The sequence below is a fragment of the Schistocerca piceifrons genome, chromosome 2 (genome assembly GCF_021461385.2).
Source record: "Schistocerca piceifrons isolate TAMUIC-IGC-003096 chromosome 2, iqSchPice1.1, whole genome shotgun sequence".
NCBI classification, from domain to species: Eukaryota; Metazoa; Arthropoda; class Insecta; order Orthoptera; family Acrididae; genus Schistocerca; species Schistocerca piceifrons.
The window spans coordinates 1,102,817,563-1,102,843,419 of NC_060139.1; the positions used below are offsets into that span (position 1 = coordinate 1,102,817,563).

Here is a 25,857-nt window from a genome sequence, read left to right on the forward strand (position 1 = left end):
ATAATGGACTGTTAACCAATTTTGAAATCACATTGTCAGTCTCGGAACCTGATTATGTGATTGTATTCATCATCGGTTATATGATACACGACGTGTGTGAGACTCACTGCAAGTGTTCTGGCGATGCTGTACTGTTCTACTCATGCTTCAGAGTGCTCGGCCTGAGTTTCACCTACATACAGCCGTCGTGAGATTTTTACAAATTCAGAGCAATATTATTGCCACCAGGGTTTGTGTTAAGCTTGAGGAATCTGCAAGTATGACCTTTAAAAATTGAAACAGGCATACAGGGAATATTTCTCATCAATAGCACAGATTCATCCCAAGTGAATTTTGCATCATCACAATGCCCCATCTCACATGGCCATTCCCATCACAGAATTTTTGTCCTCAAAAGGCATTTCTGTTGTCTCACAGTCCCCCTGTTCACCTGATCTTAATCCTTGTGACTTTTCTTTTTCCTTTGAAAAATGTTTTAAAAGTTCATCATTTTTGGACTCTGGAGAACATTCGAAAGAATGTGACCTACATGTTAAAGGCCCTACCAGTTGTAGTCTTTCAGCACTGTCACCAAGGCTGGGAATGATGACTCTGTTGGTGTAGGGGAACTACCATGTAGTGGACAATATTTTAGTTTGAAAAAAAAAATTAAAAATAAAAAAAGCTTTGGTAGATAAAAAATCAGTCTCGTTACTTTTCTCACATACCTCAAAAACATTCTTGACATCCACCAACTGCATCTAATCCAGAATGAATATTTGCCCCTTCCCACAGCAAATTACCCATACTTATACCAAAGTGTCACATACCAGACAGTCACAAAACTATTGATGTGTGATATGGTCCTTGTAACTTGTCTGTAATAATTCAACTTACTCTCTGTACAGGCATTTTAACCACACCAACACACACCCCTATTCTCTATTAACAGTTTACTTTAAACTTACCTCTGGTGTCATTTTGCATATTGTGGGCATATCATAACCAGCTGAAGCAAACAGGGGAAAATATTCTTCAAAATGAAGATCCATAAGCCAAGCATGTAGGACATCCTGATCCTGCAGTGCACAAAAAGGGTATTATCATTATTCCAATAATGATCTTGAACAAATGACAGAATAATGCATTGCCTCAGCCTAGAGAACAATTGTATCCTATAAACAAAAATTCATAAGAAAGTAGAATTTGTTCACAAATTTTATTATTCAACAGAATTAGGCATCAGAAACAGTTTCGTTAGGTAGGTTTAGGTGTTGTTTCTTAACAATAATACTTCTGCTTATGCTGTACGAGTCAAGCACATGGGTTTCTCTAGGTTTATATCCATTTTCTCCTAATCAGGATCACAAACATTAAATTTAATTTTTGTGCCTAGTTTCAATTCTATTCAAAAACTGTCATCAAATCTTGTAGCTCTTGTATCAAGTGAATTTATACTAAAGGTTTAGTTTTGAAATAAAACTTTAATTTAACAGTTCACAATAGAACATGCCACGAGAACTGATAACGGCTTCTGAAGAGAACAGAACCTGCTTCGTGTTTCGAGTGGTGTAGAAACTGATACAAATTATAAAGATTGTGGGTCCCCAGAAACTAAGCCACAGTTTTACAAAATCTCTATAGTACGTGTAGGCCCGCACAACAAGAAAATTATCATTCTTAGCTTCACACAATGATATCAAAGTCTTTACAGCCTGCAGAATTGAACAGTTTTTACTGAAGCAGTTTTGGATTAAGCAAATAAATAGATCTTTCTTACATGCTGCACTTATGAAAGTGGGTAAAAATACAGGGTGGTCCATCTGAAGTTTCGGATGAGATTATCTTGAAAACTATACATCAGGCAAAAATAGTGGGCAAGACAAGTTTGTAAGCTCAAAGGGGGACATCAAATGATTCTACACATGACCACCACCCCCACCCCCTTGGGTGGGCTCAACTTTTAAATCTTAAATGGAAACACCCATTTTTATTGCAGATTCGGATTCTCCATAAAAAAGTCATTAAGTTTTGTCTGAAACATTTTTAAACCATAGACAGATGGTGCTGAAGTCGAGAAGAAAGTAAAATTAGGAAAGAACTCAGATTTATTTAGAATTATGTAAGACACATGAAATTGATAAAAAATTTGCACCAATTCTTTTGTTACATCAAATTAAGCTATTTTTGTACAAAACGTACTGTATCCTATTTTTAGCGTCATCCAGGAACAATGACATGTACGTAGTAGAATGATGTTCCCATGGTGTGGTTCATTAGTGAGAGTCCCCATGCCTCTCACATGATGGGGTGCTTCATTAGTGTGAGTTCCCTTGCCTCTCACAATTTGGGGTGCTTAATTAATGAAATTAGCCATGAATAAATTGTTCAAAATTATCCTCATTTGTTTCAATGCATTAAGTTAATCATCTGCAAAAGTTGTCCACAGTTTTGAGCAGCACATACCGCGGTATGGCTGCACACACTCTTTGAATGTGTTGCTCCATATTGTTTCGAGTTGTGGGCTGTCTCTCATAAATAATATTTTTAAATAACCCCACAAGAAAAAATCAGGAGATGTTAGGTCTGGTGAACGTGGAGGCCACTGAATTGCTCCACCATGTCCTGTTCACCAACCAGGGTACTGTAAATTTAAAACGTTCTGCACATTTTTAGCAGAATGGGGAGCTGCTCCATTCAGTTGGAACCACATTCTTTGTCTGGTTTCTAAATCAACATCTTCCATTAGTTCCAACAAATCATCATGGAGAAGTTGTAAATAAGATTCCCCAGTAACATTTCAGTCAAAAAGATCCGGTCCTATCAAGTAACCATTTAAAATTCCATGCCAGACCATTAACAACCATTTGTGTTGATTGTCAATGGGTCTGTGCCAGAGTGGATTGACAGGGGACCAATGACAATCAAGACTATTTAATTCACCATTGTTTTTGTGTGTGGCTTCATTGGTGAACATAATGTATCTAAAAAAAAATCCTTGTTATCTCTTATCATTTCCAAGGCCCATTGGCAGAAATGCATGCTGTAACTTTGCAAGTATGCAATAGCATTTTATTGCAGTAAGCTACTCTGAAGTACAGGCTCATAGCTTTGGAGCTGTTGGTGGTGGCAATATACAGCCGCTGGTATCTTAGCGTGACTCTCTCGCACCTGTCACTAGCCTAGCTGTGGGAAGCGCAACCTATGTTAGTTCGACAACAGAATATTCAAGCCTCCAAGAATTTAAATAAACAGTATTAAATATTACTCAATTTTGTTAATAGTCAATATACAGCCCTTTGTTATTAAAAGGAAGGTTGTGTTAACATCTCATATGCCTAGCTGAGATACTTCCAGATTTAGAGACAGTTAACTAAAACACCAAAAACCAACACTTATTTGATTAAAGTCAGTTAGAATTCATAGCAGTTTGTCTTTTAGTATCATTATGAATTATTTTTCATTTTTGTAAAATAGAATTCAGAAAGGATTAATATTTATTTAATAGCTATTTGTTTTGGTTGTGTGAATAAATGAGAGTGAGTGAGAGTCTATATGTGGGATATAGATAAAGATTCAATACTATCTGATGTTAAACATTATGTAACTATGTCACGGGAAAGTGTGAAGCAAGCAGTTGCAATGAAAGCTGTAATTTCCCTACCTTGCTGATGACTTATGCCCAAGTGCACTTGCTTTTGTAAGAAGGCAGCCAGAATAGCCATTTGCAGAGTAATGATTTTCTAAAGTCAGTTCAAGATTAGTTTTCTTTTCGTTTGGTTTTGTTAAACAATTCATTAAGATTTGCATGATGAAGTGACGTAAATGCATCTGTGAATATTGATTGGCATAGGACAGTTTTGGTGCGAGAAGAACTCGAAGGATTGTTCTGATTGGCTGGTCATTTTGAACAACTAATCAGAGTTAAGCATTTCCAGGGCTTATCAAGTAGTTATAGGCCCTGGAAGGAGCGGCAGGTGGTGAGTCGTTGGCTAGCTATCGGACGCACAGATCATGTTGGACGTATCCGTCTACATTATGAGTAAAATGAAGAAGTTACTGGTATTTCGCGTCCAGATGGTATTGCCGTGAAAGCAGTTGCATTTACGGAGCTTTGTGAATTGTTTAGTTGGAAAGATAAACACGTATGAACTTTCGGTCTTTGTAGAATTCTGCTTGGCACGTTTTATATTCATCGATGGAACAGTTGGCGAGCAGTTTCTTTATTAGAAATCCACTAAAAATAAGACCAAATGTGAAACTCACACATTGTAGCAGAGCATCGACTGTAGATCACGTAATAATTCGGTTTGGACTTAAGTATATTTCTGGCTGTCTTGCTTGTATACTGGGTTGTATGATCTGTTAGATGAGGACATTGATATTAGTCATTTAAATAAATACGGGCTGATGACCAATTCCTTAATTTTGAGCCTAAAGAAATAAAGAACGTGTTGCGGAATTTTGACATGTTTTCTAAAAGAATGAAGCAGTCGCCCTCCACCCGAAAATCGTTATTATACAGGATAGCTTCCAACCAAGGTTTAGGCGGACTTTGCAAACGTAAGTATTGACGATGTTTTTCTTCAACGCGGCTTTTAACATCGTCTGAACGGTATCTATGCATGCAGGGAATCGGGCTGGTGACCAGACGCTGTACTGAGTGAGGTAGGTGGAACTTATTGTAGTGCACAGTACGAAGAAAGACAGTGGTCAAACAATTACGCAACGAAGGGCAACTTTTAACTCGCCCCGCCGCAACGCATATCTTTCAGCGTTAATGCCTATGTCAGTGTGATATAACACGCATGATATTTATGTACCTTCAAAATCCTCTAAACAGTTGATTTTGGTATTCCAGTTTGTCTCCGAATCATTTTGGGAGGGTACGAGCGTCATTTTCATTGTATTCGCGATGGCGAGGTGGATGGTGCATGTATCCATTTCGAGCTCGTTGAGTGCAATTTAGAATAATGTTTTCGCGTGGATGTCGTCTGTTTGGGAAACGATCCGCATACAGTTGCGCAGCTGCAGCGTAATAATTATGGCATTCACCTAAAATTAACATCATATCAACAATCTCTGTACGAGGACCGTGAGTCATGTTTCGCTACAGAATAATTTACTTCCGTCAGTTGAAGTTTATATTCACAATCTGAAAGTGAAGTGACGTCTGATCGCATTGCACCGACATTTATACTGAGCCATAGTTCGCAGTTTGGTCACAGTAGCGCCACAGTCGGGTGAGTAATGCAATTGTTTAGAGTACCCTAACGAGATTTTAATACCATTCCGCCTCCCTCCATCAAAAACTGTAGCAGGCAGGATACATTCTGCAAAAAAAAAATTAGCTTAATTTCGCGTAATGGAAGAATTGGTGCACATTTTGTATCGATTTGATGCGACCTTTCTCGGATCATTCTAAATAAATCGGGGTTCTAACCCAATTTTAATTTTTCTCGATTTCAGCGTCACGTGTCAATGGTTTAAAAAAATGTTTCAGACAAAACTTGATTACTTTTTTATGGAGAATCCGAATCTACAATAACAAATGGGGGTTTCCATTTAAGATTTAAAAGTTGCCCCCCACCCCACCCAAGGGGGCGGGTGCTGCGGGTCACGTGTAGTATCATTTGATGACCCTCTTTGAGCTTATGAACTTGTCATATCCACTATTTGGGACTAGTGTAGCAGGGGATACAACCCGTCGGCTTTGGACAATGACGTCACAAGTCGCCAAACGAGAAGCGATTCTTCTTAGTGTTGTAGCTCCCTTCAGTAGCTGATAAGTGTTTTTTGGCTTTTTAAAAAAAATCTCACGAGATAGAATAAACAGATCCACTTTATTAAGCAATCAGTAAAAAAACGAAACTGAAACATAACAGCAAAAGCGAAAATGGTAAACTGTTCTCTGGCGACTTGTGACGTCATTGTCCAAAGCCGACGGGTTGTATCCCCTACTACACTAGACCCCACTATTTTTACCGGATGTATAGTTTTCGAGAATCTCATCCGAAACTTCAGATGGACCACCCTGTATTGTGCATCTCAGGGAGTACCCTTTGCACCAATGAATAGTAGCAAACGACCAAACACAGGCAATAACAGAAGTAGTGTGTGTGTGTGTGTGTGTGTGTGTGTGTGTGTGTGTGTGAGGGAGAGAGAGAGAGTACCTTCTCTAGGTACCTAATGGCCAGAAATTCTGTCTCATAATTTTATAGTTAGTTAGTTTCATGTTCCGTGGATCATTTTGCGTAATGACTTGTAATGATGTTAAATGAGTCATTATACAGTCACATGACAAATTAATTTGTAAATATGGCTTACATGCTGAACATTTGTAATATTTTATTTTTAACATACAGATGTGCGTTAGTAATTCCTACCCATCACATTTTACAAGTTAAAATAATATAAATCCTTCTATGGAACAGTAAGAGTTGACAAGGAGAAACTTTTTGGTTTCTTTTCAAATTTTACTTTGCAGTGTGTCAAGACATTTTATATCACTGAGTAAATGATCAAAAATTGTTGTTCCAACCTTTTTTACAGTGAAGTAGTAGTTAGGACTTCTTCAAAGATGCCTACAAGAAGAGCTTTGGTGAGCATCACATATCATTATTACAGCACATTTTTCAGCAATAAAGACCTTCCCTCTTAAAAATGAGTTACCCCAAAATATTATTCCATATCACATTATTGAATGAAAATATGACGAACATATCAGCTTACTGATTTGTCTCTCCCAAAGATTTGCAGTGATTCTAAATGCAAATGTGTCTGAATTAAGTTGTTTTAGGAGTTCCAAAATGTGCTTTCTCCAGTTTAAATTCTCATCGATACACACACTTAAGAATTTTGAAGTTTCCACCCTACACGTTATTTCCTCATCATGTGTTACACTTATCATTGGTTTAGTAAACCTAGGTGTGGATGCTGTGACTTCTTAAAATTGAAGGTGAGACCACTTGCAAAAAACTAGTTAATGATATTTTTAAGAACACTGTTTACCATCTTCTTCTGCTTCTGTATGTATGCTTGGACTGATTACAACACTTGTGTCATCTGCAGAAAGTTGTAATTCTGCTTTGGTGAAAATCTTTCCCCTCCGCTGTGAGGACTTTGCTTGTGTAGAAGTGATCTGCAGGTAGTACATTTTCGCTAGGCGATGGAATACAGCGTATTGAGTGAAAGTGTTTTGAGTGAAATGGTGAATTACAAGATGCTATTCACTAAAGAGTATTCGTGTATGATTCATTCACATGTGCTGGATAAGGACGTGCAGTAATGAGATTATTTTGAGAGGAATTTCCTGATGTTCGTGTTCCTAATCAGAGTACGATTCATAGATTGATAAATAAATTTCGTGAAATGGGAAGTGTTCTTGACAGGAACTGTAGACAGCCACATGCAGTACTCACAGAAGTAACACTTGATAACATTGGGCATACTCTGGAAAGGTCTCCTAGAAAATGAGTTTGATTCTTTCTCAGCAAATGGGAATTTCCTATGGCTCTGTTGAAAGAGGAACAAGTTACAGCCCAATAAAATAACTGCAGTGCAAGAACTTAAACATGGTGACTCTACAAAAATGTTGCAGTTTTCTGAACAGAGTTTGAATAGGGCGCATGACAGAGAAATTGACCCCTCCTTTTTCAGACGAATCACAGTTCTACCTAAGTGGCTACATTAGTTCACAAAATAATCATTACTGGCGTTTTGAAAAGCCTAACAAAATGCATGAGGCACCTGTGCACGATCAGAAAATAGGAATGTGGTGTGCTATTAGTGGTGAGAGACTAACAGACCTATTTTTTTTCCTCGAAACAGTTAATGGGGAGAGATACGTGGAAAAAATATTGTGGCCATATTTTGGCCAATTAACTGAGGGGAAACATGTTTTCATGACCTTTCAACAGGACCCTGCAATGGCACATATACAGGAGATTCACGACGTGTTTCAAGATAGAATTATCACGAACAACATATGGCCTCCTCATTACCCACATTTAACACTGTGATTTTTATCTCTGGGTCAGGAGCACTAAAAAGTGTATGAATCAAATCCACACACTTTAGATGAACTTGAAACTAGCAACTGCCTTCAGTTTGTATTTGTATATTTATTGATCCACTCAATCATTCAGTGTACAGAAGTGTACAACATGATATGGGAGAAGTCAAACACATGATATGAGAAGATATGAATATAACAGAGGGAAACATTCCACGTGGGAAAAATATATCTAAACACAAAGATGATGTAATCCAGAATGAGATTTTCACTCTGCAGTGGAGTGTGCGCTGATATGAATCTTCCTAGCAGATTAAAACTGTGTGCCCGACCGAGACTCGAACTCGGGACCTTTGCCTTTCGCGGGCAAGTGCTCTACCAGCTGAGCTACCGAAGCACGACTCACGCCCGGTACTCACAGCTTTACTTCTGCCAGTATCTCGTCCCCTACCTTCCAAACTTTACAGAAGCTCTCCTGCGAACCTTGCAGAACTAGCACTCCTGAAAGAAAGGATATAGCGGAGACATGGCTTAGCCACAGCTGGGGGGATGTTTCCAGAATGAGATTTTCACTCTGCAGAAGAGTGTGCGCTGATATGAAACTTCCCGGCAGATTAAAACTGTGTGCCCGACCGAGACTCGAACTCGGGACCTTTGCCTTTCGTGGGCAAGTGCTCTACCAACTGAGCTACCGAAGCATGGCTCACGCCCGGTACTCACAGCTTTACTTCTGCCAGTATCTCGTCTCCAGGAGAGCTTCTGTAAAGTTTGGAAGGTAGGAGACGAGATTCTGGCAGAAGTAAAGCTGTGAGTACCGGGCGTGAGTCGTGCTTCGGTAGCTCAGTTGGTAGAGCACTTGCCCGCGAAAGGCAAAGGTCCCGAGTTCGAGTCTCGGTCGGGCACACAGTTTTAATCTGTCAGAAAGTTTCAAAGATGATGTAACTTACCAAACGAAAGCATTGGTATGTTGATAGACACACAAATAAACACAAACACACACACAAAATTCAAGCTTTCACAACCAACAGTTGCTTCATCAGGAAAGAGGGAAGGAGGGGGAAAGACCAAAGGATGTGGGTTTTAAGGGAGAGGGTAAGGAGTCACCTTCCCTTTTTACTGTAATCTACCATACAATTTTATCCTGCCTATATAAATGACTCCTTACCCTCTCCCTTAAAACCCACATCCTTTCGTCTTTCCCTCTCCTTCCCTCTTTCCTGATGAAGCAACCGTGGGTTGCGAAAGCTTGAATTTTGTGTGTGTGTGTGTTTATTTGTTTGTCTATCAACATACCAATGCTTTTGTTTGGTACGTTACATCATCTTTGTTTTTAGATATAAACGATATGAGAACATATATAGATATAGCACTGTTTCTTGTTGTGTATATCTCAGTGAAGATATATTACCTATGTATTCAAAGTAATACCAGAGTAAGAATAAGTTCAAATAATAATGTTGGTCATAATGAAAAAGCAAAAGTTCATTAATGGACTGTAGGTTATTTCTAATGAAACAGTTTACTTTTTAAACATAATAAATATAAGACAAGATGGTGTCACATATTGGTTAGTGGTAAATCACTCCAGTTCAAATTACGAAAATAATGATGTTAAGTGTTATGTATGTGGAAAAAATGTAACACAGGGACTCTGTATGTGTGAAGAAGCTTAACAGTGGGTTCATCCAAATTGTGTTGTCGCAGTCAGTTTAAGTTACACTCCAATCAATAAGATGTGTTTGTGTAGTGATCAGTGCAACGCCATTAACAATCTTTTCGTTGCATACGATGCAGGCATTGAACAATGTGTTGTTACAACATTAATGAATGATGTGTGCTGGCTAAAATCGGAAGTAAACAAACTAAAAAATGCCTTCTCAGTAGAAAAAAACCAAGTCGGCGAACGTAAAAGCAGCAGACACTCACTTTGACCTACTTTGTAACATGTCCTACACACCTAAAAAGGCTGATCAGGCAAAAGTTTCTACAGATAATTTTCATATCAAATTAAGTAATAGATATCAGGTATTATCAGACAGTACTGTAGTGCAAAAAGAGAAGTCATTGCGAATTCTCGTGAATACCTTACAGCAAAAGGTCTCAATGAGAAACATTTAACTCATTCTGGCAGCAAAGAAAGTACTAATAGATTATATATTAGAAACAAATGTGATGATAAGGTGAACACTTTATTGCTGGGGAAAAATGACAAGGCTGAAAATCGGAAGTAAATCGAGAAAATATTTACTTATTCTCGTACAGTCATGGAAGAGGGCTAGCTGAAACACTGAAAGAAAAAATGGAAAAGGTAAATGTTATGGGTCTAGTGAAACAAGGTGTGCCTCTGTATTTTGTTACGAAAGATATCCACAAATACAAAGACTCGGGTTCAAATAACTCATTTATAATAATAGCTGGAGCAAATGATGTTTACAAAAATGAAGCGAAACATGCAATAAGAGATCTGAAGAAAATGCTACAGTGTGTGCCAGCACTCAAAATAACTATCGTCAGTATTCCTGAGTGACATGACCTAACAAAAACATCTTGTGTAAATAAATAAATAGAAATTATAAATCGTAAAATTGAGAACGTGTGCAAACTGTTCTGCAACGTTAGCTTTCTTAAAGCTGCCAATCTAAGAGAAGACTTCACAACGCATGGAATGCACAGGAACAGCAGTGGCAAATCTGGATTGTGTGACTTAATACTGGAAAACCTACATCAATTCAATGAATCACAGTATCCACCAATAGCAGTTAGTACGGTGCAGCCTAATATAGGATCACAGAGTGGTACAACTGCAGTGACTTCGGATAAACTGAGAAACAATTCAAGTAAAGAAATTGACATAGATGATTTGTCAAGCTCAGCTTTTACTACATCAACTGTCCCGTCAACAGTGCAAGTGTCATTAACTCCAGCTACAGCGACTACAGCGCCGGAAACATTAACATTAACTGCAGCAGGATCAACAACTAGACCACAGTGCTCCATCAAAGCTACTGTAGTGTCATCAAGGCCTGCAGCAGTCTGCAATCAAAAGAGTGCAAGTGTCAACAACGCAGTGAAAGTGTCATCAATCAAAGGAGTGGAAGTGTCATCAACTTCAGATACTTCAACTACAGCACCTGAAACATTAACTGCAGCAGGATCAACAATTAGATCACAGTGTTCCATCAAAACTACTGTAGTGTCACCACGGACTGCAGCAGTCTACAATCAAAAGAGGAGCTCGAGGCCTACAAAACCTGCTCTACTAAATAAGATTTTTTATGGTTTCGCAACAAAAAGGGGAAAATTGTGACTTAGGTACATCAGTTAGAAATTACACTCAGCAAAAGATCAATTATCTAACGAGCGTGTGCAAAAACTCACCCATCTTGAAACCTAGCAAGTAAACTAGAACTGTTGACAATGAATATTAGTGACAGTAATACTACTGATAATGCCGATATCCTTTGTTTTACTGAACACCGTGAAAGGAGTGTATCAATATGCTGAATCTAGATGGCTGTCGTATTGCCTCTCACTTTTGTAGAAACAGTGTGCAGAAGGGTGGTGTAATAATATATGTAAAAAAGAATATAATGTATAGATCTCTAGAGCTCACAAAGTACTGTTTTGATCAGCATTTTGAAGCTTGTGGCATAGAAATTAGCACCAATTACATTATAGTAACAGTGTATAGTGACACATCAGGGGAGCAATGTATGTTCTTTAAGCAACTCAAATCTCCTCTATCCTATATATATTCAGAAAATAAAAATACTGTAGTCTTAGGAGACTTTAACATTAACTTTCCAGATTATGATAGTAGTAGAGCTGACATGCTACATATAATGAACACATACAACCTCACACCCAGGGTAGACTTCCCCACAAGGGTTACGAACTACTGTTCAAATCTTATAGATAATATTTTCATTGATGAGAATAGAAACACCAATGCAACAGTAAAACAAGTCCTAAATGGTCTTTCAGACCGTGATGGCCAATTGCTAACTATCGATGATATATGCCCACACGAGAAGGACAAAGTCTGTAAAAGGTCATTTAGGGTAATTAATAATGAAAATCTCATGATCTTCAACAGTTATCTTCAACTCATTGACTGGAGCCCAATTTATAGAGCACTGAAAGTCTATGACAAATTTAACCTATTGACAAATTTAACGTATTTATAAATGAATTTATGTGGCACTTTGAAGGTGTCTTCCCTCTAAGAACTGCAGAGAACAAGTACCAGAGCCATATCAGCAAACAGGAATAAAGACATCATGTAGGACTAAAAGACTGCTTTATGTTTCTCTCAGAAATACAAATGATCCTGAAATAAGAGCTCATTATAAAAGGTACTGCAGGATCTTAAATGAAGTACTGATAAAGGCAAAAAGTATGTTCATCAAATCAGAAATAGATAATTCTGGCAACAAAATAAACACCATCTGGGGTATTATTAAAAGAGAAACTGCTAGTTATTCGAATAATGCAGGAAATATTGAAGTTAGACATAATGGGAATATCACTGATAAAGGTGAAAATGTTGCAAAAATTTTCAACAAGCATTTTTTGACTGCAGCGCATAAGATAGGGTGTAAAGGTTCTATAAATGACGCTCTGAATCTTTTACAGAGAAGTGGACTTAGTGCAACACCGGAAATTAGCATGCCTCCTGTCACTATTGAGGAAATTAAGAAGATAATAAGGACAACGAAAAACAAAAACTCAACTGCTATTGATGGTATTTGCTCAAAGTGTTGAAACACACACACACATTTTCATTTGTGAAGTCCTGTGCCACATCTTTAATGAATCACTGACACTAGGAATTGTCCCTGATAGACTTAAATATGCAGTTTTGAAACCATTGTACAAGAAGGGTGACAAATGAAGTAACCAATTATCATCCTATGTAACTCTTAACTTGTTTCTCCAAGATTCTCGAGAAACTTGTACACAGAAGGATTCTTGAAAATCTTAGTAAATACGATTTTCTCAATAAAACTCAATTTGGTTTCCAGAAAAACATCTCAACAGAAGATGCAATATATTCTTTCACCAATGCAGTTCTTGAATCAATTAATAGTAAAATGTCTCCATCTGGAATTTTTTGTGACTTTTCTATGGCGTTCGATTGCATGAACCGTGAGATTTTTCTGAGAAAGGCAGAATTTTATGGGTTAACTGGCAAAGCAGGGACGTGGCTTGCCTCCTATTTAAAGGATTGGAAACAGAAAGTCATGGTAAACGACACTAATGGGGAACCAGTGTCCTCTACTTGGGGCACAATAAACTGTGGAGTCCCACAGGGCTCTATTCTGGGTCCTCTACTTTTCCTTATTTTCATAAATGACCTTCCAGTGTGTACAAGGGCTAAGGTAAAATTTCCTTTCTTTGCCGATGACATGACAATTCTGGTACACAATTCAACAAATACTAATCTTGAGATCACTGTAAATGCAAATTTTCAGGACACCTTTAACTGGTTTACCTCTAAAGGACTATCACTAAAATTGAAAAAAATCAATTGATTCAATTCCATGTGTTGTTGTTGTTGTGGTCTTCAGTCCTGAGACTCGTTTGATGCAGCTCTCCATGCTACTCTATCCTGTGCAAGCTTCTTCATCTCCCAAAACTTACTGCAACCTACATCCTGAATCTGCTTAGTGTATTCATCTCTTGGTCTCCCTCTACGATTTTTACCCTCCACGCTGCCCTCCAATGCTAAATTTGTGATCCCCTGATGCCTCAGAACATGTCCTCCCAACTGGTCCCTTCTTCTGGTCAAGTTGTGCCACAAACTCCTCCCCAGTTCTATTGGATACCTCCTCATTAGTTACATGATCTAGCCATCTAATCTTCGGCATTCTTCTGTAGCACCACATTTCGAAAGCTCCTATTCTCTTCTTGTCTAAACTGTTTATCGTCCATGTTTCACTTCCATACATGGCTACACTCCATACAAATACTTTCAGAAATGACTTCCTGACACTTAAATCTATACTCGATGTTAACAAATTTCTTTTCGGGGAAGCGCTTTCCTTGTCATTATTGCTAGTCTACATTTTATATCCTCTCTACTTCATACATCATCAGTTATTTTGCTCCCCAAATAGCAAAACTCCTTCACTACTTTAACTGTCCCATTTCCTAATCTAATTCCCTCAGCATCACCCGACTTAATTCGACTACATTCCATTATCCTTGTTTTGCTTTTGTAGATGTTCATCTTATATCCTCCTTTCAAGACACTGTCCATTCTGTTCAGCTGCTCTTCCAAGTCCTTTGCTGTCTCTGACAGAATTACAATGTCACTGGTGAACCTCAAAGTTTTTATTTCTTCTCCATGGATTTTAATACCTACTCTGAATTTTTCTTTAGTTGCCTTTACTGCTTGCTCAATATACAGATTGAATAACATTGGGGAGAGGCTACAACCCTGTCTCACTCCCTTCCCAACCACTGCTTCCCTTTCATGCCCCTCGACTCTTACAATTGCCATCTGGTTTCTGTACAAATTGTAAATACCCTTTCACTCCCTGTATTTTACCCCTGCCACCTTTAGAATTTGAAAGAGAGTATTCCAGTCAAAAGCTTTCTCTAAGTCTACAAATGCTAGAAATGTAGGTTTGCCTTTCCTTAATCTTTCTTCTAAGATAAGTCATAGAGTCAGTATTGCCTCATGTGTTCAATATTTCTATGGAATCCAAACTGATCTTCGCCAAGGTCGGCTTCTACCAGTTTTTCCATTCGTACGTAAAGAATTTGCGTCAGTATTTTGCAGCTGTGACTTCTTAAACTGTTAGTTCGGTAATTTTCAAATCTGTCAACACCTACTTTCTTTGGGATTGGAATTATTATATTCTTCTTGAAGTCTGAGGGTATCTCGCCTGTCTCATACATCTTGCTCACAAGATGGTAGAGTATTGTCAGGCCGTCAGTAGTTCTAATGGAACGTTGTCTACTCCCGGGGCCTTGTTTCGACTCAGGCCTTTCAGAGCTCTGTCAAACTCTTCACGCAGTATTGTATCTCCCACTTCACCTTCATCTACATCCTCTTCCATTTCCATAATATTGTCCTCAAGTACATCACCTTTGTACAGACCCTGGGTTTCCATCTGAGCTCTTGATATTCATACAAGTGGTTCTATTTTCTCCAAACGTCTCTTTAATTTTCCTGTAGGCAGTATCTATCTTACCCCTCGTGAAATAAGCCTCTACATCCTTACAGTTGTCCTCTAGCCAGGCCTGCTTAGCTATTTTGCACTTCCTGTCGATCACAGTTTTGAGACTTTTGTATTCCTTTTTGCCTGCTTCATTTACTGCATTTTTATATTTTCTCTTTTCATCAATTAAATTCAATATTTCTTCTGTTACCCAAGGATTTCTACTAGCCCTCGTCTTTTTACCTACTTGATCCTCTGCTGCTTTCACTACTTCATCCCTCAGAGTTACCCGCTCTTCTTCTACAGTATTTCTTTCCCCCATTCGTGACAATTGTTCCCTTATGGTCTCCCTGAACCTCTGTACAGCCTCTGATTTAGTCAGTTTATCCAGGTCCCATCTCCTCTTGAACAAAAGAATCTAAGTATGGTACAAAAAGGAGTACACTACTCTTGCATAAAAATCTTTAATGCTATCCCTCAGGCAATAAAAATGTCAGTTACTGATCCACCTACTTTTAAAGATCAACTTAAACAATATCTTCTAAGTTATACCATTTACTCACTGGACGAATTTATGTATAAGAGTATGTGAATTGATTTTGATCTATTGTAAGTATGTTCAACGTAATTTGTAACTTTTTACAAAAAACAATTCTTGTAAACATTTTTTCTATGAAATATATTATTCATTGTACAGTCTATTACTATAAACAAATGTCTATAAATCTACGTACACGACACGTTCTACATCCAAGCGATTTATCGCTAATGGGTCTACAGAACACGAATGAAATAAATAAATAAATTTCTGAGAGGGAACTGAGGAGTGTAATGAACAATTTCCTATGCAGGTGTTAGAAATGCTTGAACAATGCATGGAGGCAGTTCCAGGATCTTCTTGGTTAGTATAAATGAGCAATTTACTTCTTTATTATTTTAGAAATAAGTTACGCACGAAACCATACTGTACTTCCTGCAGGCCTCCTGCCATCTGTGCCGAGGGTACAGCGGCTGGCCTCGCCAGCACCGCACGCTGCATTCACAACTGATCGCCCTGTACTTACAATGTTCTGCATTCTTTTGGTTAGACATGGCATTATCCACAGGTTGGCTGTACCATGAATCCCATAAAACTTCAATTTCTCTATAGGAATACTGTGATTCACAGTCAAATGCTTTAGGTAGGTCACAGAAAATACCAATTGTATTATTTTATTATTTAATGTTTGTAAAATTTGACGAGTGAACGTGTAAACTGCATTTTCAGTAGAGCACGTCCTCTGAAACTCAAACTGTGATTTTCTGATGATATTTGTGTTTCTCAGGTGAGATACTAATTTAAAATATATCACCTTCTCAAAAATTACAGAAAATGATGGCGGTAGTGAAACAGGTTAGTAGTTATTGACATCTCTCCTATCACCTTTGTTACATAGGGGTTTGACAATGACATATTTCAGTTTCTCTGGAAAAATGCCTCGAGTAGTGATGGATTACGTATTTCAGATAAGACTGGGCTTATTGTATGGGAACTAATCTGCATTTTTCTATTGTAAATACCGTAAAAAACAGATGAGCTTTTACTTCTGAAAGAATGTATAATTTTCTTAATTACAAAAGAGAAGTTGGTGATACAATCATATGATTAAGTTTTATGGTTGTTGCTTTTTCCATTGAACTGATGGTCCCTATAATTTCTACTAGATTTTTGAAATGACTATTGAATACATTTACTAGCTATGACTCATAATTTATAGCCCATATATTCAATTCAACAGTGGTGTTATTCTTTTTCGTGGCTGATTGTCCTGTCTCTCATTTCACTACAGTCCACGTAGGCTTAAATCTATTGTTGGAAGTATCAATTTGTGGCATTACGAGTAAGTGCACGTTCCTTGACTTTTTAATACTTTTTCGTAGAAATTTTGAATAGTTTTTGTAGTGTGTGGCTACCTCAGGATCTCTATTTGTTGTTGGTAACAGATATATTTTCCCTTTTTCTTTCACAAGTTACTTTACTCCCTTTAGTGATCCTACTGGCCATTTAATGTCCTCTGCGATTAGCTTATGCGGAAAGCTATTTTCAAATAATGATATGAATTTGTAATGGAATAGATTAAATTTTATGTTAGCATTTGGTTCATCCCAGGGCATCTCTTGTAAACTATTCCTAAAAACTGGAGTCATTAATTATTCTAACTGATTTCCACTAATGAGTATCCAAACAATAAAGCACTATGTTATTTATCCTAACTAACTGTTGATCACGATCAGAGAGAGCATCTGAATAAACAGTTACTGTCTCGCTTTGTGATTAAATGTGCATCATGATCAGAGAGAGTATTTGTTACTGAGTAAACATTTATTTTCTTGCTTTCAGCCAATAAAACATTATGAGTTAGGATTCAGTTGTTAATCACTGAGATCAAATTTTAGGTTCCAAATAATTTTTGCTTTATAAAACGTACAGTAAAGTCGCCATAGACCGATTGCTGCTCTCAGACACAAAGCACAGTAAGGAATGCAGATTCGTTAAAAACACATCAAACTTTCCCTTCAGGGATCTGTTGCAGTTACAATTAAAAATGAACTATTTTTCAGTATTAATTCACAAACACACAATTCTACGTGCTTACTTATCACTAAAAAATCTACTCATCTCAATGTTTTTGAGCTCGTGTACTGTCTTAATATGTGTAACAGTTTCTACATTTCCCATATCAGTTCTGCACGAGCAAGCTGCTAGAGTGTAATCTTTTCTATCAAAGTTATCTAACCCAGTGGCTACTCGATGCTCAGATAGGCACAGGTAGTCTATCCCTTCAGAGCTCTCGAAATTTTCCAGATGTATAAGATGCTCTTCTACCTGACGATTCAGTTCTCTAATACTTTGACGGGATAAGCTAGCCTTATTTTTCTGTGCATTTTTAAGCATTTTGTGTATTTCTTCCGTATTTTTTCTTATTTCAAAATAGTGTGCTCAAATTACGATTCTAAGCTAAAAACCCATAATACTTCAATTTATCTAGCAGAATACTGTGATTCACACAGTCAAATGCCTTAGGTAGATCACAGAAAAGCCCTCCTGTATATTTTCTGTAAGACGTTCAGCCAACCTATCTTTCTCCATCTCTCAATTGCAGCAACAGGCACTGCACTCACATTAGATTTTATTTCAGTCAGCAACAGCCTGCTCAACTCAGTGTTCACACAGCTCACAGCCTAAAGACAGTGTTAACCCAGAGCTGGTCGTGACACTGTACAAACTCAAACTTTTGTGTGCAGCTCATCTCTGTCTTCAAGCAGGCTGTTTCCTTTTAATAATTCTGATAATCACTTTAATGGCTGCTTTCTGAAAGTTTAGACCTTCAGTTTATATTTCAGTGTTAAACAAACCTTACTACCATAACTGAAAAATGCACTGAGCAATGTTGAATACCCGTGATGGAAGGATGTGAGGTAAGTAAATGAGGTTTTTTTATAATATTAGAAAATATTTCTTTTAATATATAAGTGGCTTATGAACAAAGGAAACAAGAATGTATTTCCAAATGTTTTGCATATTCCTGACACAAAAGTGACTGGTGTCCATTTTTATGTAAGCAGAGTAGGTCGAGGTTTCTCGAGTAGTGGAAACTTGTGAGTTACAAACGTGAATAAAGCATAAAATATTAAAGCTGTGAGTCCAACATGCTATTTCTTGATCACTCCTTTATGCTAATTCTCTACCGTTTTCAGATGAAGTATTAGTAGTGTCCTGCTTGACCCAGTCAAGTCATTTAAATACCTGGGCATCATGTTTCAAAGTGATATGAAATGAAACAAGCATGTGAGAACTGCGGTAGGAAAGGTGAATGGACAGTTTAAGTTTACTGGCAGAATTTTAGGAAAATGTGGTTCACATTTAAAGGAGACTGCATATAAGACGCAGATGCCACCCCCTCCCCCTCCCCCCCCCCCCTTGAATACTGCTCGAGTGTTTGGGATCAGTACCAGGTTGGATTGAAGAAAGACACAGAAGCAATACAGAAGTGGGCTACTACATTTGTTACCGGTAGGTTCGAACAGCACAGTCTCAGTGGGAATCCCTGGAGGAAAGGCGATGTTTTTTTTTTTTTTCCCCCTCTCTTCAAGGAACACTATTGAGAAAATTAAGAGAACCGATTTTTAAAGCTGACTGCTGAACAACTCTACTGCCACCAACAAACCCTGCACACAAGGACCGAGAAGATGACACATGAGAAATTAAGGTTCCCCTTGTTCTATTTGCGAGTGGAATACAGGAGAGAATGACTAGTAGCGGTACAGGGTACACATCACCATGCGCAGTACGGTGGCTTGCAGATTATCTGTGTAGCTGTATATGTAGATAGTCATAAGGGGGCAGTATCCCATTGCAGGAGCAGAGGCATTTTTATTTGGTCTAGAGATGGTAATCCTTCCAAATGGGTGGTTCTCAGAGCAAACGATGCTGGTCTCGAGGGTGGGTAATTTTCCCATGACAGCCAACTTTTTCCCACACCTGTTCCAGCAAAACTTTGGGAAATCCAGGCAGGAACTGGCACCTCACAGAAGCATTCTATGTGCAAATATAAAAAGACCAGTGGAAACGCCAACAACATCCTGCTCTTGATTCTGAAGAGTTGGAAGACCTAAACATTAAATAATCACAGAGTATTTTGAGAGCTCCCGTAATGGAGGAACTGGCCGACAGCCCTTGCGAGTATAGGTGGTGTCGTGAGCCTTCTGGGGCAGAGGTATTGCTTGAAAGCATATAACACAATTATTGACAATATAATGTAATTGGATAGATAAAAAAATGTATTCACTGAGTGCCAGCAGGAGAACACATGCATAAAAAAGGATTCTGCTTATGCAAGCTTTCAGAGTCAGTGGCTCTTTCTTCCAGCAAAAGGGTTGAAGGGGAAGGAAGAGGGGTGAAGGAAAAGGACTGGAGAAGTTTAGGAAAAGGGGTAGAGTTTGGAAAAAGTCACCCATAACCACGAATCAGGGAAGACTTCTGATCCTGTCCAGTGTGTCTCCCTCGACCTGGGATTCTGGCCGACTTTATTCCATTTCCAAAACCTCTCTAGTCCTTTTCCTTCATGTCTCTTCCTTTCCCTTCAACCCATCTGCCAGAAGAAGCAGCCACTGGCTCCGAAAGCTTGCGTAAGTAAAACCCCATTTTTATGTGGGTGTTCTCTTGCCGTCGCTTGGTGGGTATATTTTTTTTATCTATCCTGTTACACTGTATTATACAAATCAGTAGTTAAAGATTATAATTAAGGTTAAACATTCAAAATGCTGTACAAATAACACCACTGGTCAGAATGACATCAAATTGCAACGGAATATTATCAGAGACGGGGGAAAAAGTATGGCAGAAGAAAACAAATAGTGTGAAAATTGATCAATAGATGGTGCTGTATGTGTCAGAATATGTAAATGAAAATGCCTGTCACACGGGCCATTGAAGTTGGTATAAAAATGCCGGGTACACGGCTTTTCCTCCTTTCGCATCTGCATCGTCTGCCATGACTGCCTCAATGCAGGATCGCGCTCTGCTTGTAAAGCTGTATTACAAGAATGATGACTGTGCACACGTTGCTCTGCAGAAATTCCGGACACTGAAGTGTTTGAAAAAAGGCATTGGTCCAATGACTGCCATGGATCTGGAGAAAATGAAATTGGAAAAGATTGGTAGAGGTAGGAAACAAATTGATTCGACATCCGTGGGAGCAGTGGCCACAGCAGTACGGGAGTATAGTGCACGGAGAATTGCCTGAACACTGGACATACCCATGAGCACGGTGTGTAAAATACTACGAAGCATCTTTCTTTGTTATTCATTCAAAATTACCCATATGTGTGAGTTGCTTCCTGTTGACCTGCCAGCAAGGGAGACGTTTGCTTTAGAATTTCTTGTGCTCACAGAAGTGGACAATGACTGACCGTGGAAGATTTTGTGGACAGACGAAGTCCTGACAGGATATGTCAATACACAGAATTGTCGAATATGCGCAATGGAAAATCCACATGCACATCAACCAGTACCACATCATCCTGAAATGGTCACTGTATGGTGAGGGTTTACGGCATCACTTATCGTAGTGCCATATTTTTTCGAAGAGACAGGAGCTTCGGGTCCTGTTAGCTGTACCGTCACTGGTAAGCGCTACGAGTGTCCTTTGTGCAACCACGTCATTCCAGCTCTCCGACAGCACGGATATGCGGATGGGATCACTTTTATGCAAGATGGCGCACCTCTGCACATTGCAAATCCAGTTAAGCAGCTGCTGAAGTGCCATTTCAGAAATGCTAGAATTATCAGCCACCACTTCCCTACAGCCTGGCCGTCCCGATCACCTGACCTTAATCTGTGTGACATCTGGCTGTGGGGCTATCTGAAAGACGTTGTGTTCAGTATTCCGATTGCAAACATGGATCCACTGAAGGCACACATTGTGCAACACATTCTGAACATGACCCCAGAAACATTTCGATCGATTTGGGAACGTGCTCTTTCTCAATTTCAACTTTTTGCAGAAAACGGTGGACAGCGTAGTGAACATGTTTTGTGCCAGTCACACAGAAATTAATAATCTGATCTGATTTTGATTGATGCTTTTTATGTGGCTTTAGGCCTCAGGATAATTAAAAACCAATGTGATTGACGCTTTTTACGCAGTTTTTGGCCTCAGGACAATTAAAAACCAATGTGAGTAATGTTTTTTATGTGGTTTTTGGCCTCAGGCCAATTAAAAATCGATTTTCCTATCCGATGTGATACGACCTTGCCGTGGTGAATCTTGTTGTAACTAACAGTATTACACCTGTACACCCATGCACACTGGGTAGTACAGTTTGTTTAACATCAAACATACACCTCAGGCATTGTTGTACGATTCATTTATTATCTGTAGTCGACCACTACTAATTTTGATGCTTACAGCACCATTTATTGCTACATTTTGTAGCTATTTATTTTTCTTCTGCCATACGTTTTCCCCCTTCTCCGATAATATTCCGTTTCAATTTGACGTCATTCTGACCAGCGGTGTTATTTCTACAGTGGTTTGGAAGTTTAACTTTAATTATCATCACCCTGTATTTTCCAGTGCAAAAAGTCTACAAGAATCAGTTGTGAAGATTAGAGAGACATGATCAAATACAATAAATAAAGCTAGCCCAATGTTCTCCCTCTCTCTTTCTCTCCGTGTGTGTGTGTGTGTGTGTGTGTGTGTGTGTGTGTTTGAATTCTACAAGACTGAGGAAAAAAACAACAAATCAGGTATACCAACACCAAAACTTTCCATTACTATATCTGTGCGTGCAAAAATTTAAATCCAGATTTAGGAACTTCACAGTCTCCCTTTCCCTCCTTCAAAAATAGACCACTTCAAATCAATGTTGGGACCATTCTTTCAACATCACTACAGTTGAGTTCTACCATTATCACCATCATCGTCGTCATTATAACAATAATATTTCACTGTTCGATGACATCAGTGTACACAAGAGAGTGTCACACAAGTAAAGTATATTAAAAGTAATACAGTTCCTACTGTGAGGCAAGAATGAATCACAATGAGGAGAGAGTTCTCTAGGCACAGCGTGCGCCTCGGCACTCACCGGCACTCCCTGCTGCAGCAGCCTCTCGGCTCGGGCAGCGGGACCGCCTAGCTCCGAGGAGGCGAGCGAGGACGAGGAGAGGGAGCACCGCGGGCTGGACGACAGCGGCCCCGGCCCCGGCCCCCGCACTCCCGTACCGCCACTGCTCGGCCCCAGCAGGTGGTAGCCGGACGCCCGCCCGCTGTCCAGGCTCGCAGTGCTGTGGCGCGACCCGGAGCCCGACCCGGAACCCGAAGAACCCGGACTGTCTCTCCCGGGACTCTGCAACGTGTGTTCCAAATTAGCATTCTCCGAACAGCACAACACTACTTATATATTTAGGTTAACACCCTAGGAGGCTCATTAAGTGTACCTCTACATAATTTCTCTGTATTCTAACAAAAACATTTCATTGTTTTCCTCTAATTTTTTAAAAGGAATTGCCAAATTTACCAAGCCAAGTTAGCCTCCTCCTCCTCATTATTACTACTATTATTATTTTAAAAAGAAGAAAATGATTCATTCGTAGGAATTGCAGTCTTTATCTTACCTGTGTCATATCAATTCCTTGATCTTCCTGAAGAGACATCTGGTGGTAGTAGGCTGCACTCTTGCCAGAATGCATTAATTGTGTGTACTGAACACCCTGCAGATGTCACAAAAAACACAACTACAGTCATATTTGTCGAAATTGCAGCAAATGAAACAGTACAATTTAATGATACCTTTGAAGTAAATAATTGGTTGTCATATGCTCTGAATTATTCATGGAAGTGAATACTGAGCTGTGAATAAGCTGTTAAATGATATTTGTGTGTTCTATTTCTCTCTCAACAACACCAGTATAACATTTTTATACTGTCATAAGTGTACTTTGGCACATAAATGTATATCATTTAACTTCAGCTGCAATCTGCTCTTATGAAACTTTGTTGGTCAGAAATGTAAATGTGTTGGAACTAGTTTATATCAAATGTGACTCACCTGTGGCCCTGGGAATGTGAAGGCGGGGTACGAGAACTGTGCTCCGGGTGATTTTCCTGTCAGTTCGTATACTTCACTATGGTCACATGCCTCTGAAAATAAAGATTCTAATTAGAAACAGTTAAACTTAATTAGAAATAGCTATCGGTACATCGAAATAAAATCATCTGAAACACACTGGGTGAAAGAGTAGTGACACACACGAAAAATACTGTTCAATCATTAAATTCTTGATTAAGATACCCACACTGTGGTTGTTTTCAAGTTTAATGAACTCAGAGACTGTCACAAATAAATCTTTGTCAAAAATAGACACACACACACACACACACACACACACACACACACACACACACACACACAGAGAGAGAGAGAGAGAGAGAGAGAGAGAGAGATCATTTTGTGTGTGTGTGTGTGTGTGTGTGTGTGTGTGTGTGTGTGTGTGTGTGTCATCTATCTTTGATGAAGGCCTTACTGGTTAAAAGCTTTATTTGTGACAGTCTTTTTGTAGTGCCTATCTGCGATTCAGCATATGGTGACTGGCAACGTTCCTTTTCATAATACTGTTACATTCCAGCCTGGATTTTCCATTGATTAAATGAACTTTGAAGAATACTAATACTCTGGCTTACACATGTGAGCAAATAATGTTTCATTTCATAAAGAAACAATTATTTTTGGTAATGGCTAACTATGGAAAACACCTCATCTACACGACAGTTCACTGAATGATTTCTTCCTGCAGAATGTGTTGTGACTGCTTGCACATTGGTCAATGTGGGGAACCTGAAGTACTTCCTCTCATTATTTATTCAAACATACGCATTACATCTACATAAATACTCCTTTTAAGTACTGTGAAGTTGGTATCAAGTTGGTACCAGTTATTAGAGCTTTTTCCTGTTACATTCACATATGGAATACAGGGGGAATTATTGCTTAAACTGCTCTGTGTGTGCTATAATTAATTATTTAATTTTTTCTTCGTTTTCGCTACGGGAGTGATGCATAGGGAGGTTGTGGTATATTCCTGGATTCGTCATTTAAAACCACCTTCTTTGCATATGTTCAACATCTCTTGTTAGGCCTATTTGTTATGTAAGCAATCTCCTCTGCACCCTGACTGCAACTGGTTAACTGAAGTCTGCCATCCATTTACCTGTAACCGCGTCTACCCGAATAGTCAATTTTATATCCCTCCTAATTCATTGATAATGTAGCCATAAGATACTAAATTTTTTGGTTTTACGAAGTACACAATTTTACATTTTTGAACATTTAAAACAAGTTGCCAATCTTTTCACCACTTCAAAAGTTTTATGAAGATCTGACTGAATATTTGTGCAGTTTTTTAAGACAGTGCTTCATTATAAATGACAGATTCATGTGTAAAAAGTCTGAGGTTGCTATTATTGCTCTCTGGAAGGCCATTAACATTTGAGAACATAAATAGCAAGGGTCTTAACATATTTTCCTACGGCACATCTGAAGTTACTTCTACGTGTGCCAACGAGTCTCCGTGCTTGATAACAGGGTGTGTCCTATTTCCTTCGTGACGGGAAACCCTTAGTCCAGTGATTTGACTCACCACATGATCGTACTTTTGGCAATAAGCGTAGGTGTGGTACTGAGTCAAATGCATTTTGGAAGTTAAAAAATACTGCATTTATTCAGCTGCCTTGATTTGTGGCTTTCTTATCATTTGAAAAAAAAGTGCAGCTGGGTTTCAAACTATCAGTGTTTTCAGAATCCATGCTGGTTGGCATAGAGGAAGTCTTCTGTTTGAGACACCTCAGGATTTTACAAGAAACAGATGTACAGATAGTTTTGTGAATCGTGCCTGGTACTCTTCTTGTAGACGGCTGTAACCTGTGCTTCCTTCCAACAACTGGGAGCTGCTTTATCTTCGAGAGTTATATAGAATATTATTGTTAAAGACAGGGCTAATTCAACTGCAAATCCGTTGTGAAATCTGATAGGGATACCATCGGGTCCTGGAACCTTGTTCAGTTTTAGTGATTTCAGCTGTTTCTCAACACCACTGACGCTAATATCATACCACTGATCTTTGCAGTGATGCGAGAATTAAAAGGGAACAAT

At 38.7% G+C, this 25,857-nt stretch overlaps 1 protein-coding gene across 6 annotated transcripts in view; it reads right to left on the minus strand.

The window, feature by feature from the left end:
- Positions 1 to 25,857, minus strand: part of LOC124777979 (caskin-2) — a 1,020,751-nt gene that overhangs the window by 21,298 nt on the left and 973,596 nt on the right. For all 6 annotated transcript variants that reach the window (XM_047253543.1, XM_047253546.1, XM_047253541.1 and 3 more), the window contains 4 exons: positions 23,758 to 23,849; positions 23,324 to 23,419; positions 22,795 to 23,055; positions 948 to 1,058 (listed from right to left, as the gene is read on the minus strand). In XM_047253543.1, the coding sequence (XP_047109499.1) occupies positions 948 to 1,058; positions 22,795 to 23,055; positions 23,324 to 23,419; positions 23,758 to 23,849 (560 nt within the window). The remainder of the gene's footprint in view (positions 1 to 947; positions 1,059 to 22,794; positions 23,056 to 23,323; positions 23,420 to 23,757; positions 23,850 to 25,857) is intronic.